This window comes from Schistocerca nitens, chromosome 8 (genome assembly GCF_023898315.1).
Source record: "Schistocerca nitens isolate TAMUIC-IGC-003100 chromosome 8, iqSchNite1.1, whole genome shotgun sequence".
In the NCBI taxonomy this organism is placed as follows: domain Eukaryota; kingdom Metazoa; phylum Arthropoda; class Insecta; order Orthoptera; family Acrididae; genus Schistocerca; species Schistocerca nitens.
This window is the reverse complement of record NC_064621.1, coordinates 34,484,221-34,503,209: the sequence shown is the minus strand read 5'-3', so window position 1 is coordinate 34,503,209 and position 18,989 is coordinate 34,484,221. Positions and strand designations below refer to the sequence as shown.

General features: G+C 42.2%; 1 protein-coding gene across 3 annotated transcripts in view; it reads left to right on the top strand.

The window, feature by feature from the left end:
• The window catches only part of LOC126198961 (tRNA modification GTPase GTPBP3, mitochondrial), a 145,501-nt gene that overhangs the window by 73,008 nt on the left and 53,504 nt on the right, over positions 1-18,989 (top strand). For all 3 annotated transcript variants that reach the window (XM_049935611.1, XM_049935610.1, XM_049935609.1), the window contains exon 5: positions 15,811-15,916. In XM_049935611.1, the coding sequence (XP_049791568.1) occupies positions 15,811-15,916 (106 nt within the window). The remainder of the gene's footprint in view (positions 1-15,810; positions 15,917-18,989) is intronic.

Here is an 18,989-nt window from a genome sequence, read left to right as displayed (position 1 = left end):
TTGATATGACAGGGGACATGGGCGATGCGTCAGCGTCCGTTGGAGGAGGAGGCGAGCAGATGTACTCTGACACTGGTTGGTCCTCTGGTTCCCGCATGGGCACGTCGTCTGGTGGCATCCGTTCTGGTGCTGGCATCGCGATGACGGGTAGAGGGCGGCGTTGTGAGTATGGAGATGTGCCAAGATCCCGAGCATCAGGGAGAGTCAAGGGTGGTGTGGCGGCATTCGGAACAGGTGTTGTTGGCACCCGAGGCCGAAGCTGGTCCGAATGACGCACTGCAACACCTGTGTCCATCTGGATTTCATACAGGCGTCTGCCACGGTGTCTTAAGATGCGGCCCGGGCTCCATTTTGGCCGCCTGCCATATCCCCGTACCTAGACAAGGTCGTCGGCGGTGAACCGGCCAAGTGACGGCACCCGCGGCCGGGAGGTGGGAGGCCGCAGAAGATGAAGTAGAGTGCGGGGCTGTCGGCCATGTAAGAGCTCAGCCGGGCTGTGATCGCCCATGGGGGTGAAACGGTAAGACGCCAGGAACTGGAGAAGCGCCTCATCAGCAGCAGAAGAAGTCAGAAGTTTCCGCATTTGAGCCTTAAACGTGCGGACCAGTCGTTCAGCCTCACCGTTGGATTGTGGATGGAACGGCGGGGCCGTGACATGCGTAACACCGTGACGAGCACAAAAATCCGCAAAGTCAGAAGAGGCAAATTGCGGTCCCTTAATCAGTAACAAGAGTAGAGGGGAGGCCTTCCAAAGAAAAAATGCGGGCGAGAGCACTGGTGGTTGCTGCGGTGGTAGGTGACGTGCAACGGACAATGAAAGGAAAGTTAGAGTAGGCGTCAATTACGAGGAGCCAATAAGTACCTAAAAAGGGTCCCGCAAAATCAGCATGAATGCGCTCCCAGGGCTTCTCAGGCAGCTTCGGGGCAGCGGCCTGTGACGCACAAGGGCCGCAGGCAGCGACCATGTGTGCAATTTCAGAGTCGATGCCAGGCCAGTACACATGACGGCGCGCCAGAGATTTGGTGTGCGACACACCCCAGTGCCCCTGGTGAAGGAGGCACAAGACCGAAGCACGCAAAGACACGGGGACCACAACACGCGGCGAAACATTGTCAGTGGAGAGGAGGATAACACCATCCCTAGCCGTGAGGCGGTAGCGCAAAGGGTAGTAGTTCCGCAACGGATCAGAAGTCTTAGCGGACGGGCGATCAGGCCAACCCGTCTGAATACAGCGTAAAACCCGGGAGAGGGTAGGGTCAGAACCCGTAGCAGCCGCCAGCCTGTCCCCAGTGATGGGGAACCCGTCCACAACCCGCTGCTCGGCAACATCCAGGTGGAAACACAAAAGTTCGTCCCTATCGAATGCCTGATCAGGGCCCATGGGGAGGCGAGACAAAGCATCAGCATTCACATGTTGAGCCGTAGGCCGGAAATGAATCTCATAGTTGAAACGGGACAAGTAAAGAGCCCAACGCTGGAGGCGGTGTGCAGCCTTGTCGGGAAGTGACGTTGATGGGTGAAACAAGGAAACAAGTGGTTTGTGATCCGTAACAAGATGAAATTTCGTGCCATAGAGAAAAACACCAAACTTATGAAGAGCATAAATGATGACCAAAGCTTCTTTCTCAATCTGAGAATACTTTTGTTGGGCATCCGTGAGCGTTTTGGAGGCATAAGCAATGGGTTGTTCCGAACCGTCAGAAAAACGGTGCGCAAGGACTGCCCCAACCCCGTATTGAGAGGCATCTGTAGCAAGGACAAGATGTTGGCCAGGTCGATAAGTAGCTAGGCACGGGGCCTGTATCAGCATAGTCTTCAATTTCCGGAAAGCTGCGTCACATGACGCGGACCAGTGAAAAGGCACGTTTTTATGCAACAGGCGATGCAACGGCTGAGCCACCGACGCTGCAGACGGTAAAAACTTGTGATACTAGGCGATTTTCCCCAAGAAGGCCTGCAGTTCCTTAACAGACGTAGGGCGAGGAAGGGCATCGATCGCAGCGACAGTTTGTTGAAGCGGACGAATACCATCCCGAGAGAGTTGAAACCCCAAGTACGTGATAGATGCCTGAAAAAATTGTGATTTCTGAAGATTACACTTAAGACCTGCAGTCTGTAAGACATTAAAAAGTGTGTGGAGATTTTGAAGATGTTCGTCAGTGGTGGAGCCCGTGACAACAATGTCGTCCATGTAATTGATACACCCAGGAACAGGGAGCAATAATTGTTCCAAGAATCGCTGAAAGAGAGCAGGGGCGCTAGCAACCCCGAATGGCAAGCGTTGGTATTGATAGAGGCCGAAAGGCGTGTTAAGAACCAGAAACTGCCGGGAAGCAGCGTCGAGAGGAAGTTGTTGATAAGCTTCTGACAGGTCAATTTTAGAAAAATACTGCCCTCCAGCGAGTTTAGTGAACAGTTCTTCAGGACGGGGCATAGGGTAAGTGTCGATGAGGCATTGAGCATTTACCGTGGCTTTGAAATCGCCACAGAGACGAATAGAACCATTGGGCTTGGCAACTACAACGACAGGAGAGGACCATTCACTGGAAGTGACAGGAAGCAAGACCCCTGAAGTAGTGAGACGATCCAACTCCTGTTTGACCCGATCACGAAGGGCCACAGGAATGGGCCGAGCCCGAAAAAACTTAGGCCGAGCAGTGGGTTTGAGCGTGATATGAGCTTCAAAGTCGTGTGCACGGCCTAACCCAGGAGAAAAAATGGACGAAAAGGTCATCGACAAAGAATCCAGTTGAGCATAGGGAATAGCGTCAGAGACAATATTGACAGAGTCATCTATGGAGAACCCAAAAACGCGGAAGGCATCGAAACCAAAAAGATTTTCTGCATTGCCCTGGTCGACCACAAATATGGGAACAGTGCGAACGACGGATTTGTAAGATACCTCCGCATTAAACTGTCCCAAGAGAGAAATCTTCTGTTTATTGTACGTCCGTAATTGCCGAGTGACGGGACAGGAGTGGAGAACCCAGCTGAAGATACGTCTGAGAATTAATTATAGTGGCGGCAGAACCGGTATCCACTTGCATCTCGACCAAGGATTTGGACAGTGAGGAATAACTTCCCTGAAAGGGAAGAAGTGCAATTGACAGACAACACAGAATCAGAATCAGCGTCATGTTCCTGAACATCATGTATGCGGTCGGACTTGCAAACGGAAGACACATGACCTTTCTTTTTGCAGTTGTGACACACAGCCCAACGTTGTGGACAATCCTCGCGTGAATGTTTCGTAAAACACCTTGGACATGAAGGAAGTTGCCGGGGATTTTGCTGCAGTTTCTTAGGGGTTTGTTTACGGCTTGGCCGAGGCTGCGCGTGGGAGCGCACTGCGGCCACGTCGGCCGGCGGGGACGCGCCGCACGCGTCGTCAACAGCGCACAGAGGTTGTATTTCCCCGACGTCACCCCACGCTTCTATTTGTGCCCCAGCGGCGCGAGAAATTTCAAAAGACTGCGCAATGGAGAGAACTTCATCTAAAGTCGGATTCGCCAACTGAAGGGCACGTTGCCGAACTTCTTTGTCGGGCGCCGACCGGATAATAGCATCCCGTACCATGGAATCGGCATAGGATTCTTTGTGAACATCAGTAACAAAGTGACACTTTCGACTGAGGCCGTGAAGTTCAGCAGCCCAAGCGCGATAGGATTGATTGGGTTGTTTGTGACAACGATAAAAGGCAACACGAGAGGCTACCACATGCGTTTGCTTTTGAAAATAGACTGACAGAAGGGAACACATTTCAGCAAAGGACAAAGACGCAGGATCCTTCAAAGGGGCCAATTGCGACAACAACCGATACATTTGAGGCGAAATCCAGGAAAGGAACAGAGACTTACATGCTTGTTCGTCCGAGACATAAAATGCCAAGAAGTGCTGTCGAAGACGTTTTTCATAATCCGACCTGTCTTCTGCCGTCTCGTCGTAAGGAGGAAAAGGCGGTACAGCCAACGACGAGAAACGGCCCGCATTTGACGCCGCGACGAAATCGCGAATCACCGCCGTTAGAAGCGTTTGCTGTTCAAGGAGATTTTGCAAGAGTTGCTCGACAGTAGCCATGGAACCCTGCGAGTCAACGGTGAAAAGGAAAAATCCACTACCTCGTCGCCAATTGTTAGAACTTCTAGTTTAACAAGTATATTTAGAAACGACACAACAACACATATATGTCACAGAGTAAGTTGACATGTGAACACGTTAGCGTTCAGATAAGCACTGAGTCTCAGTCTAGCGGCCGCTGCTCGGCTGGCCGCTTAGGTGGCGCCGCTGCTGCATGGCTGGCGGGCAGACAGCGCCGCACGTAGAGGACGTGCGTAATTGCGCGGCGGCACTTTAAATGATCGGCGAGTCACAACACCTTGATGCCTCAGAACATGCCCTACTAACCGGTCCCTTCTTCTTGTCAAGTTGTGCCACAAACTCCTCTTCTCCCCAATTCTATTCAATACCTCCTCATTAGTTATGTGATCTACCCATCTAACCTTCAGCATTCTTCTGTAGCACCACATTTCGAAAGATTCTATTCTCTTCTTGTCCAAACTATTTATCGTCCATGTTTCACTTCCATATATGGCTACACTCCATACAAATACTTTCAGAAACGACTTCCTGACACTTAAATCAATACTCGATGTTAACAAATTTCTCTTCTTCAGAAACACTTTCCTTGCCATTGCCAGTCTACATTTTATATCCTCTCTACTTCGACCATCGTCAGTTATTTTGCTCCCCAAATAGCAAAACTCCTTTACTACTTTAAGTGTCTCATTTCCTAATCTAATTCCCTCAGCATCACCCGACTCAATTCGACTACATTCCATTATCCTCGTTTTGCTTTTGTTGATGTTCATCTTATATCCTCCTTTCAAGACACTGTCTTCCGTTCAACAGCTCCTCCAAGTCCTTTGCTGTCTCTGACAGAATTACAATGTCATCGACGAACCTCAACGTTTTTATTTCTTCTCTGTGGGCTTTAGTACCTACTCCGAATTTTTCTTTTGTTTTCTTTACTGCTTGCTCAATACACAGATTGGACAACATCGGGGACAGGCTACAACCCAGTCTCACTCCCTTCCCAACCTTCTTATAACTGCCATCTGGTTTCTGTACAAATTGTAAATAACCTTTCGCTCCCTGTATTTTACCCCTGCCACCTTTAGAATTTGAAAGAGAGTATTCCAGTCAACATTGTCAAAAGCTTTCTCTAAGTCTACAAATGCTAGAAATGTAGGTTTGCATTGCCTTAATCTATTTTCTAAGATAAGTCGTAGAGTCAGTATTGCCTCACGTGTTCCAACATTTCTGCAGAATCCAAACTGGTCTTCCCCGAGGTTGGCTTCTACTAGTTTTTCCATTCATCTGTAAAGAATTCGCTTTAGTATTTTGCAGCTGTGACTTATTAAACCGATAGTTCGGTAATTTTCACATCTGTCAACACCTGCTTTCTTTGGGATTGGAATTATTATATTCTTCTTGAAGTCTGAGGGTATTTTGCCTGTCTCATACATCTTGCTCACCAGATGGTAGAGTTTTGTCAGGACTGGCTCTCCCAAGGCCGTCAGTAGTTCTAATGGAATGTTGTCTACTCCCGGGGCCTTGTTTCGACTCAGGTCTTTCAGTCCTCTGTCAAACTCTTCACACAGTATCGTATCTCCCATTTCATCTTCATCTACATCCTCTTCCATTTTCATAATATTGTCCTCAAGTACATCGCCCTTGTATAGACCCTCTATATACTCCTTCCACCTTTCTGCTTTCCCTTCTTTGCTTAGAACTGGGTTTCCATCTGAGCTCTTGATGTTTCATACAAATCGCTCTCTTTTCTCCAAAGGTCTCTCTAATTTTCCTGTAGGCAGTATCTATCTTACCCCTAGTAAGATAAGCCTCTACATCCTTACATTTGTCCTCTAGCCATCCCTGCTTAGCAATTTTACACTTCCTGTCAATCTCATTTTTGAGACGTTTGTATTCCTTTTTGCCTGCTTCATTTACTGTGTTTTTATATTTTCTCCTTTCATCAATTAAATTCAATATTTCTTCTGTTGCCCAAGGATTTCTACTAGCCCTCCTCTTTTTACCTACTTGACCTCTGCTGCCTTTACTATTTCATCCCTCAAAGCTACCCATTCTTCTTCTACTGTATTTCTTTCCCCCATTCCTGTCAATTGTTCACTTATGCTCTCCCTGAAACTCTGTACAACCTCTGGTTCTTTCAGTTTATCCAGGTCCCATTTCCTTAAATACCCACCTTTTCGCAGTTTTTTCAGTTTTAATCTACAATTCATAACCAATAGATTGTGGTCAGAGTCCACATCTGCCCCTGGAAATGTCTTACAATTTAAAACCTGGCTCCTAAATTTCTGTCTTACCATTATATAATCTATCTGATACCTTCTAGTATCTCCAGACTTCTTCCATGTATACAACCTTCTTTTATGATTCTTGAACCAAGTGTTAGCTATGATTAAGTTATGCTCTCTGCTAAATTCTACCAGACGGCTTCCTCTTTCATTTCTGTCCCCCAATCCATATTCACGCACTATGTTTCCTTCTCTCCCTTTTCCTACTCTCGAATTCCAGTCACCCATGACTATTAAATTTTCACCTCCCTTCACTATCTGAATAATTTATTTTATCTCATCATACATTTCATCAATTTCTTCATCATCTGCATAGCTAGTTGGCATATAAACTTGTATTACTGTAGTAGCCATGGGCTTCGTGTCTATCTTGGCCACAATAATGCGTTCACTATGCTGTTGGTAGTAGCTTACCCGCACTCCTATTTTTTATTCATTATTAAACCTACTCCTGCATTACCCCTATTAGATTTTGTATTTATAAACCTGTATTCACCTGACCAAAAGTCCTGTTCCTCCTGCCACCGAACTTCACTAATTCCCACTATATCTAATTTCAGCCTATCCATTTCCCTTTTTAAATTTTCTAACCTACCTGCCCAATTAAGGGATCTGACATTCCACCCTCCGATCCGTAGAACGCCAGTTTTTTTTCTCCTGATAACAACGTCCTCTTGAGTAGTCCCCGCCCGGATATCTGAATGGGGGACTATATTACCTCTGGAATATTTTACCCAAGAGGACGCCATCATCATTTAACCAATTGAAATTTGTGATTGGATTTCTTTAAAAGGGAGGACGCAGCATGTTATCTTGGATGGGGAGTCATTGTCAGATGTAGATGTGCTCCAGGAAAATGTGTTGGGACCTTTGCTGTTAATGTTGTATATTGATGACCTGTGGACAATATTAATAGTAATCTCAGACCTTTTACAAATGATACAGTTACTGTCTGAAAGAAGCTACCTAAATATAATTCAGATCTTGATAAGATTTCAAAGTGGTGCAGAGACTGGCAACTTGCTTCAGATATTCAGAATTATAAAATTGTGCACTTCACAGAATGAAATACATACTGTTTTATGCCTATAGTATCAGGTGGAATCAGTACTCATACAAATACTGGGGTAACACTTTGTAGGGATATGAAATGGAATGATCACATAGGCTAAGTCATGGGTAGAGCACGTGGTAGACTTCAGTTTATTAGAAGAATACTGGGTAAGTGCAATCAATCTACAAAGGAGATGGCTTGCAAATCACATATGTGACACATTCTGGAATATTGCTGTCTTGTGTGGGGCTTGTACAAAATAGAACTAACAGGGGGTATTGAAAAAAAAAATAATAATGTTTGGGTATGCCATTAGCAGTGTTCTGCTTGACACATCACATTGTTTAAATATCTGAGCATAATGTTGCAAAATGATATGGAATAGAACGAGCATTTGGGGATTGTGGGAGAATTTTAGGAAATTGTGGGTCACCTGTAAAGGAGATTGCGTATAGTACACTAGTGTGTCCTCTTCTTGAGTACAGCTGATGTGTTCGGGATCTGCACCAGGTCGGAATAAAGGAAGTCATTGAAGCAATGGGAATCATTGGAGGGAAGCCAATGTTCTTTTCAAGTAGTACTGTTGAGAAAATTTAGAGAAATGGCATTTGAAGCTGACTGCAGAACAATTCTACTGGTGCCAACATACATTTCATACAAGGACTGTGAAGATAAGATATGAGAAAATAGGGCTCTTATGTAGGCATACGGAAAGTCATTTTTCCCTCACTTCACCTGTGAGTACCACAGGACCTGTGGGAGAATGTCATAGAGATGCTGAAGAAACTGAATTGACAGGTTCTTGAAGACAATTTGTAGGAATATGAAATGGTATGATCATGTAGACTCAGTCCCAGGTAAAGCAGATGATGTATATTAGTCCATGTGACATGTGTAGAAGTAACTTAAGGCATTACCCCAGGGGAAATGTATTGGTACTCATTACTGTTCATGTTTCTTTTTAATTATGTAGCAGATGATATTAATAACAACCTCAGACTTTTTGCACATGGTGCAGTTATATACAGGGTGGTCAGAAACACTCTGAAAAGCTTGAAGGAGTGTTGCAGGGTAGGTTGTACTGAGAGATAATTGTTAAGAAAAAAATTTGTATATCACATGATTTTTTAGTTAATTAGCATTGAAGTTAGCCAGTCGGGACATTGTACAAGCAAATTTAGGTGGCCCATCAGATACAATTAGTGTCAGTTGTTCTCATAGCATACATGACAGTGGCTGAGGCAGCTCAGCTTTGGGTTCAATCCGTACTGCTCTCCCATGTCCAATTCATGTATTGCTCTCTCATTCAGTTTTAGGAAACTGAATGAAGAAAGCATTTGGTGAAACCATCTCTGATGGATTTCTCAAATTTGTGTGTGCAGTGATTCAATTGGCTAAATTCAATTCTAATTAACTCAAAAATAGCACCACATATCAAATGTTTTTCTTATCAGTTATTTCTTAGCACAGCCTACCTTGGAACACCCTTATAAGCTTTTCAGACTGTTTCCAAGCACCCAGTATAAAAAAGCACTGCCTAAGAAATGATGCACACATATTCAGTCAATTCTTGATAAGATTTCAAGGTGGTGCAAAGATTGGCAACACGCTTTAAATATTCCAAAATGTAAAATTTTGCATTTCACAAAATGAAGAAAATGTAATATTCTATGACTACAGTATCAATGAGTCACAATCAGGACCAGTCAGCTTGCACAAATTCCTGATTATAAGAATTTGTAGGGGTATGAAATGGAATGGTCATACAGGCTCAACCATAGATAATGCAAGTGGAAGATTTTGAGTCATTGATAGTATACTGCAAAAAATGCAGTGAGTGTGTAAAGGAGATTGCTTACAAATCATCCATGTGACATCTCCTAGAATATTACTCAAATATGTGATAACCATATAAAATAGAACTTTCAGAGGATGTTGATTACATACAAGTAAGAGCAACATTTACGGTCACATGTTTGTTTGGCCCTTACATGAGTAGAATGAAGCCTTTCATGACCAAATGACATAGCCGCTGGTAAACCTTTCGGCATGTGAGGTCTTGGTCCAAGAAATTCTTCTGTTCCTGACATTTCGGCCAGGACTGCACTAGACATCCTCAGAGGGGCTAATCCACTGAGTCTTGCCGACTGAACGAAATGTCTGGAACAGAAGAATTTCTTGGACCACGACTTCACATCCCAAAATGTTTATCAGCAACTACCTTGAAAGAGTGTCACTGAGATGCCTATTGTCATGAAGTGTGGCTGTAAAATAATGGGACTCTTGCTTTAAACATTTTATTTCAAAAATAAACACATTTAGTTATTTTCACAATCAATATTCTCCTCTCCCTTATCCCTACAACACTCTGTGCAAATTTCTTCCAAGGGACTCAGCATTCATTTGCTGGGTATGGGCTCGGTGACCCTGGATCCCTGAACTGGGGACTGGGAAGCACTGCCAGTCCTCTGTTACTATAAGCTCCAGGCACGCTTCAGTGACCACTGTACAGTACGGCGGAGGAATGTCGTGTGTTTCAGAGGACAAGGGCCTCGGCTTCTCCGCTTGGACTGCAACCTCGACCTTAACGTGTGCTAGAAACTGGTTAGGCACATGGCTGTTGAGGTAGAACAGTCTCTAGCAGGCAACCTCTGGAGCACCTGCCACCACCCCAGGCTTGTTCAGGCATGCAGGGCTCTGCCTGGGTCGATGTTTGTTTCCCTAGTGTCTCGTGGGATACCTATGGAATGGTCTTGTCAAACAACTACTGCTGATAGGATGGGTACACTGCCAGGTAATACCTACACCCACTCATCAAAGAGAACTCGGTTGGTCAGTTCTCCCAAGAAGAAGTCTGAGAACCATAGTAACAGGATATTCGTGTGCTGTAATCAAGAGAACAGGGGGAACCTTTGAGAAGGACTCCCCTTTCTATAGTCACGAGGCATTGGAGGGTATTGCTATGTCCCTAAAAATTGTCAAATGACTTCATATATGAACATAGTAACTGTTCTCGAAAGAACAGATACCGTTGATGACCGTGCAACTTCTCTAGAATAAATAATAATTAATTGAAACCCTCAGCTGCCGATAGGTGATGTCGATATACCTCGATGGGGACAGCTGAAAATGTGTGCCCTGACCGGGACTCGAACCCTGGATCTCCTGCTTACGTGGCAGATGCTCTATCCATCTGAGCCACCGAGGACACAGATGAATAGCTCGACTGCAGGGACTTATCCCTTGCATGCTTCCTGTGAGACCCACATTCCCAACTGTCCACAATCTACATACGTAATGTACCTAATAGATATTTGCCCATCCACTCATTACTCGCGCACACTAGGGTGACGATTCCCGTAAGAGTTCGGGCAACCTGTGCGCATTCTCACAGACGAAGGTCAGTGGCTGGGTAGCCTTTAACTATATATATGAAGATACTAACTGTTCTCTAAAGAACAGATACCATTAATGATCGTGCAGCTTCTATAGAATAAATGATAATTAATATCAACAATACTTGTCAGCAGCTGAGGGTTTCCTACTGGAGGAACTGGAGAGCCGGGCACTGGCTAACCTTCCCCCTGACCTCCCGAGTAAATCACCACCTCTGTGGGAGAAAGACAAGACTAACCATCATTAATCAGTGGCTCCCACAGGGACTTCTGCATTTAATTGGATACTGACTACATGTGGAAGAATTACAGTTTCTGGTCCAGGAGAAACTGTTCTGCATCTGCTTGCAGGAAACTCATTTTAAAGTCACTGACACACCTGCATTACTGAGTTATCACGCCTACAGGAAGGATGATATTGCTGGAGACAGGGCTAAAAATGGGGTGGCTGTTTCCATTGACGACAAATGTGACTCCTCTCTTGTCCCTCTTACCATGGTCGTACAAGCAGTTGCCATGAAAGTTCTGGCACAGTGCATTCTTTATATCTTCCACCTCATCATCATTTAGATGCACACACACTGAGAAAACTCTTCTGGGCACTTCCACACCCATTCCTCCTTGTGGGGCGCTTCAATGCACACAGTGTGTTGTGAGGTTCAGCTATCACTTGCTACAGGGGTCAAATTATCGAGTGACTCGTCCATTCTGAGAATATCTGCCTTTTGAGCTGAAGTCATTCTTCGTCAGTTCCTACAGTTTCAGCAATCAATTGAATACTGAATAGACAGTCAGATTGAATCAGATTACTTCCTTTTTTGATATTATCATCTGTGTGTGTGTGTGTGTGTGTGTGTGTGTGTGTGTGTTTGTTGAAGCGCATCTCAGACACCTTCAACATGGAAATGCTTGAACCACTCAACAACTCGCATTCTTGATAAATAGTCTTTGCCATACACTTCTTTTAGTAAAAGATAAGTTTCAGCAGCAGTTTTTCCAAGTTTCATCTATAGCTTCATGACAATTCGTTGCTCCTTTATTGCAATTATCATTTTTCCAGCAAAACAAAATGAGGGCCACAGCCACACTGATTTGTCTAGAGACACCAGAGGTGTCGCATTCAACTGAGAAGGCGTTAGGCTTCACAGCTGTTGGTCGTTCATCTTTGGCACATGCATGCTTACTCTGTGACAGAGTCAGTTCCGTTATTTTACAGTGACACCTCGTATACTGTAACCCCCATATGTATCACTCTTGTAGTGGTCACAAAGACAAGATTACACTAATTACAGCACTCCATATGTGCGTGGAATGGGAAGAAGCCCTAATAAGTGGTATGATGGCGAGTACATCCCTGTCATGTACTTTTCAGTGGTTTGCAGTATGCATGTGTAGACAGCATAAGGGTTCAAGGTTCAGCTGTGGTTGTGCATTAATACACTACAACATATTGTTCATTTGCTTTTGTTCAGTGCTTGTGTTTCTGTGGATTCTCATCTTTTAGTAGGACAAATAAGAATCAGCAGGTGGCTCTGTCAGTGTACTCACTATACATAATATAAAGACTATGAAACAGCAAAAGAAATTACATTCAACACTTCACTTAATGAAAACAGGTGTAATTATTTTAATGGCAGGCATTTCTTCATTCTTTTTTTGCCCTTCTATCCCCCATTTTTCTCCTCAAAATATGAGATCAGCCAAAGTCAAGTATTTGAAAACTATATTAAAATTGTGTAAGAGGATGACTGGCAAATAGTTATCTTCAAGCGGTAAGTTTAGTATGTACAAGAAACTGTCCTGTCAGAATTATATTAAATGGTCGATTACTCCACATTTAAAGTAATGAATATAGTGATAACTTTCATAGTAAGATCATGCATCTCATTGCCTTATTATGCCTTTGATTTATATACAGGGTGATTCAAAAAGAATACCACAACTTTAAAAATGTGTATTTAATGAAAGAAACATAATATAACCTTCTGTTATACATCATTACAAAGAGTATTTAAAAAGGTTTTTTTTCACTCAAAAACAAGTTCAGAGATGTTCAATATGGCCCCCTCCAGACATACGAGCAATATCAACCCGATACTCCAACTCGTTCCACACTCTCTGTAGCATATCAGGCGTAACAGTTTGGATAGCTGCTGTTATTTCTCGTTTCAAATCATCAATGGTGGCTGGGAGAGGTGGCCGAAACACCATATCCTTAACATACCCCCATAAGAAAAAATCGCAGGGGGTAAGATCAGGGCTTCTTGGAGGCCAGTGATGAAGTGCTCTGTCACGGGCTGCCTGGCGGCCGATCCATCGCCTCGGGTAGTTGACGTTCAGGTAGTTACGGACAGATAAGTGCCAATCTTTGAAACGAAAGATTCATCTGTTTCCATTTGAGCAAGGATAAAATCACAAAAATCAATTCTTTTAATCTTATCAGCTGCATTCAGTGCTTGAACCAATTTCAGATGATAAGGTTTCATAACTAACCTTTTTCGTAGGACTCTCCATACAGTTGATTGTGGAATTTGCAGCTCTCTGCTAGCTCTGCGAGTCGATTTTCCTGGGCTGCGAACAAATGCTTGCTGGATGCGTGCTACATTTTCATCACTCGTTCTCGGCCGTCCAGAACTTTTCCCTTTGCACAAACACCCATTCTCTGTAAACTGTTTATACCAACGTTTAATACACCACCTATCAGGAGGTTTAACACCATATTTCGTTCGAAATGCATGCTGAACAACTGTCGTTGATTCACTTCTGCCGTACTCAATAACACAAAAAGCTTTCTGTTGAGCGGTCGCCATCTTAGCATCAACTGACGCTGACGCCTAGTCAACAGCGCCTCAAGCGAACAAATGTACAACTAAATGAAACTTTATAGCTCCCTTAATTCGCCGACAGATAGTGCTTAGCTCTGCCTTTTGTCATTGCAGAGTTTTAAATTCCTAAAGTTGTGGTATTCTTTTTGAATCACCCTGTATTTTCAGACATGTCTGAAAGAACAGACTCCATTTTAATCCAGGAGCCCTTATAGAATAAGACACAAAGGATTTACAGACATTGGCTGTGAGCAGGCATTGATTGAAATCAAGGAGGAAAGTAGAAAATTTGTGCCGGGCAGGGATACGAAACTGTGTTTCCTGCTTACTAGGCAGATGCACTGGCTCCTGGGCTGTCTGGCCACAGTGGTCATTGCAACTGCATGGACTACCCTAACATTCCACCCATCAGACCCAAATTCTCAACTTACCCACACACTATTTATGTAGTGCCCGTTGCCCATTATTGCCGTCAATTTATAGTCTGTGTGAGGATATAATGAATTTTAGTTGTAATATAAAGTGGCAATAATGTTTTTGTGGTGAAGTCTGGGATTTGTATCATTGCTTCACACAAGGAAAACAGTGATCAATATACCACGTCTTATTACGGATATCCTCCACCAAAAAAATAATATGTATCTTGTGCAATCTGGGGTGCTGTTTCTTGATGCTGCTGTAGGTTCATCTTGATGATACTGCACCGCCACACGGGAATCATGTAATGGTTGAAATAAGTTTCAGTACTTCTTGTTCACAGAGAATTTTATTTTGCATGCCATACATTCAGTGGCGAATGTACAGTGTCTGACTCCATGCTGTTGATACAAAGTTCAGTCCAAGACTGATTTAAGACTGACCTCAAACTGACATGTGGGACCTAAGACTGACTTATGGCGGCGTACAAATTGCCTCTGTTTATATGATTTTAAACAATTACTGTTATTGTTACATATTGCATTTTGCATATTTAACAAGTAAAATTTTCACATACATCTTCCCAAATTACATAGAAAATTACATGGAATAACAGTGAATAATTTCATACAAAAACAGGAAAGAGTCTGTTTCCATTAAGACTATAAATTACATGTTTTATCATTGCAGCAATATATTTTGTTAATTTAAAATCATCCTGTCATTTTCAGGTGAGCAGAGTGATTAGTTTTATTGAATGAAAGGCCTTGATTCAATTAATTAAATTTTGTAAAAGTAAAATGTTACATTTCTATATAGTCATAATTACAGTTCTATTAACTAACACCAATTATAATGTGAGCATGTTTGATCCTGACTGAAAAATCATCATTTCATATTTCTATTAGGGATCCAGATAATTTCTGATTTAAAAAACATAAAAATGGCTGTCTCTCGATGACTTGAAATGTCAAAAATTAATTGTTAATTACTCCATAATTACAATAGCAGGAGTGTTCCTACCATGTGCCTGTAGTTAGTATTGTGTGTAAATTATGCTGGTACATTAGCTTTTAATCCAACATGTTTCTTCATTCCATATACTGGAGAGGCACAACATGAACAATGTCAAAGCAACAGTTTAAATTGGTGTAAATTACTAATATTACATATATTCCCTCTTCAGGGGAGTGGAGATGAGACTGGAATAGGATACAGGATCCCAAAAGGGGCTGTGGTATTACACAATGTCGCTTTAAACCATTCTCCTCATCCAAAACTATATTAGTAACTTGTATGACATGACAGTACAAAGAAGAAACTAGTGCTACAGGCACCCCATGTCCTATGCAGTGTAAGCTAATCAGAGAATGTGTGCTCTGCTCCACAACTATAGTAAACCTCTTGCTGTTGACATTCTTATGCACATCAATATACTTGAATATGTGTTTGAATAATAACATATGAAATACTAAATCGATTGTACATGTGATTGGGTGGAAAAAGCTGTGTGATCTTCAAAATGTCTACTTTTGTTTTTGTTTCCACTGTCACTCAGTGCCATGAAAAACATGCAGCAATGCATAATGATCTGGAATGAAATTATGTTTTAATGGTCCATGTTTCAACTGTTATTCAGTAGAATGCATTGCCTCATAATTTTATTTGGAATGCAATTCCCCCATCATGAATTAGTAATAAAATATTATGTTGTTATAATTTTTTAATTAACTGGTTGTAGGAACACTTGTCTGACAACCGTAGAGGAGAAATTCTGAGGTCTGGAGTTCACACAGCTATTGTCGGTGCACCTAATGCTGGCAAGAGCAGTTTACTTAATATTATTTGTGAGTGTTTGTTTTTACTTTCAGTTTCATAGTTTAACAGTAGACTAGTACAAGAATATAGTAATTACATGTGGTATAGGCACAGTAGGCCAACATCCTGTGTATGCCAGGCATGTTCAAAACCTTGCCCTTTTATTGAAGACATTGTTGTGAATTTGTATCTACATGTATTACCCCAATAGAGAAGTATATTTTTCTGCGTCCTTGCCATACCCCTGTGTCATTATGGGAATCCACAGTTTTCCTGTAGAGCTTTTTCTGTCTCCATGTAAAATTTTGTACCTGACTTTCAGAATTAAATACAAGAGCAGTGGTAAATGAAAGAAATGAAGAAGTTGCTGATTTACGACTATATAAGTAGGACACCTTTTGTGAAGTTGTCACTGACCAAAATAACAATGAAGTTTATTTGTACTATAGTTTTGTGCACATAAATGACAGAAACTCCATAGATGAACTGTTTATTTTATTTCCTCATTTTATCAGTTATTAATTTTGATAAATCGACTAAATTCTCACATAAATAAGTACAGGAAACAAATATGAACATCATTTTTGTAGCTTTGTAATAAAGACCAATAAATGTGTAACAAGTAAAGTTCTACTCAAGTTTTGCCTGTGATCTTCATGACACGAACAAGTCCATCATGCATTGGTTATACTTAATAACTTCTAAGTATAACTATAGCATTTCTCAAGACTTCTGTGCTGCCTTTTGCTTGCAAACTGATTAATTCTGATATACTTTTTTTCATGTAGTTCTGTAAATTATTAATAAGATTTTTATGCATTATTGATTGTTGAACAAAATATGGAACAAACTTGAGGTTATACTCATGCCATACCATGCTGTTGTATGATGTGGCACCCCCCTCCCCTTTTTCTCTTATACACTTTCACCTGTGTCAGTTTTTGCTGCTACATCTGCATATACATCTGTACTCTGCAAACCACCATGAGATGTGTGCAGAGGGTACATCCCATTGTAACAGTTATTAGAGTTTCTTCCTGTTCCATTCACATATGGAGTGTGGGAAGAATGATTGTTTGAATGCCCTGTGCATGCAGTAATCTAATCCTCATGATCCCTGTGTGAGTGTTATGCAGGGGGTTGTAGTATATTCCTAAAGTAATCATTTAAAGCTGGTTCTTGAAACTTTGCCAATAGACTTTCTCAGGACAGTTTACATCTATCTTCAAGAGTCTTCCATTTCAGTTCCTTCAGTATCTATGTGACATCCTCCCACAGATTAAGCAAACCTGTGACCATTTGTGCTACCTTTCTCTGTATAAGTTCAATATCCCCTGTTAGTCCTATCTGGTATGGGTCCCACACACTTGAGCAGCATTCTAGAACTGATCGCACGAGTGATTTGTAAGCAGTCTCCTTTGTGGACTGATTACACTTTCCTAGCATTCTACCAGTAAACCAAAGTCTACCACCTGCTTTACATACGACTGAGCTTTTGTGATCATTCCATTTCATATCTCTACAATGTGTTACAGCCAGGTATTTGTATGAGTTGGCCAATTCCAACAGTGACTCACTGATGCTGTAATGATAGGATACTACACTTTTCACTTGGTGAAGTGAAGTGAAGTGAAGTGAAATGAAGTGAAGTGCAAATTTTGACATTTCTGAACAGTTAGAGCAAGTTGCTATCTCTGTACCACATTGAAATCTTATCAAAATCTGGCTGAATATTTATGCAGCTTCTTTCAGGCAGTATTCATTATAGATAACTGCATCATCTGCAAAAAGACTGATTTTACTATTAATATTGTCTGCAAGATCATTAATATAAAACATGAACAGCAAGGATCCCAACACACTTCCCTGGGGCACACACAAAATTACTTCTACATCTGATGATGACTCTCCATCCATGATAACAAGTAATACACATTTATACAAATCTTGTGCTAGGGAGCCACTGACGCCCCTCACAGCTTGGCGACCCAAGCAACAGCTTGTGCCACTTGGGCCTTAAACCAGCCCTGGGTGCTGATTTATTTTATATTTCAAGCTTTTTTTTCATAATTTAACAGACCGGAGGAAGGAGGAGGAGATTGGTGTTTAACGTCCTGTCGACAATGAGGTCTTTAGAGATGTAGCACAAGCTCAGATTAGGAATGTTCAGGGAGGAAATTGACTGTGCCCTTTCAAAGGAACCATCCCAGCATTTGCCTGAAGTGATTTAACAGACAGATTTATGTGCAAATGTCATGTCAGGAAGCTTATCATTTTATCTGATGGGTGTGAAAATGTATGAAAAACCAAACTTGTACACCCATTTTTCATTCCTTCCTTCAGGTCTGTTTGTTTTATTTCTGTCTGTTACCTGCTACTTACAGCTGTCAAATTTACGTGTTGTACTCGTTTGTTTCATCTTTCCTCCCCCTTGCTACAAGCCACATCGTAATTCCATTTAAGTAACTCTGCAGTTGTAGAAAGTCATTTGTGCCACTAGTCACACACCCATGGAGAAAGGCCAAGTAACCTCAAAAGATAGATGTGATTGTCTTCAGTGAATATTGTTTGTTGCTTATTGTTGTTGTTGTGGTCTTCAGTCCAGAGACAGGTCTGATGCAGCTTTCTATGCTACTCTATCCTGTGCCAGCTTCTTCATCTCCCAGTACCTACTGCAACCTACACCCTTCTGAATCTGTTTAGTGTATTCATCTCTTGGTCTCCCTCTACGATTTTTACCCTCCACGCTGCCCTCCAATACTAAATTGGTGATCCCTTGATGCCTCAGAATATGCCCTACCAGCCGATCCCTCCTTTTACTCAAGTTGTGCCACAAATTTCTCTTCTCTCCAATTCTATTCAATACCTCCTCATTAGTTATGTGATCTACCCATCTAATCTTCAGCATTCTTCTGTAGCACAACATTTCGAAAGCTTCTATTCTCTTCTTGTCTAAACTATTTATCGTCCACGTTTCACTTCCATCCATGGCTACACTTCATACAAATACTTTCAGAAACAACTTCCTGACACTTAAATCTATACTCTCTTCTTCAGAAATGCTTTCCTTGCCATTGCCAGTGTACATTTTATATCCTCATC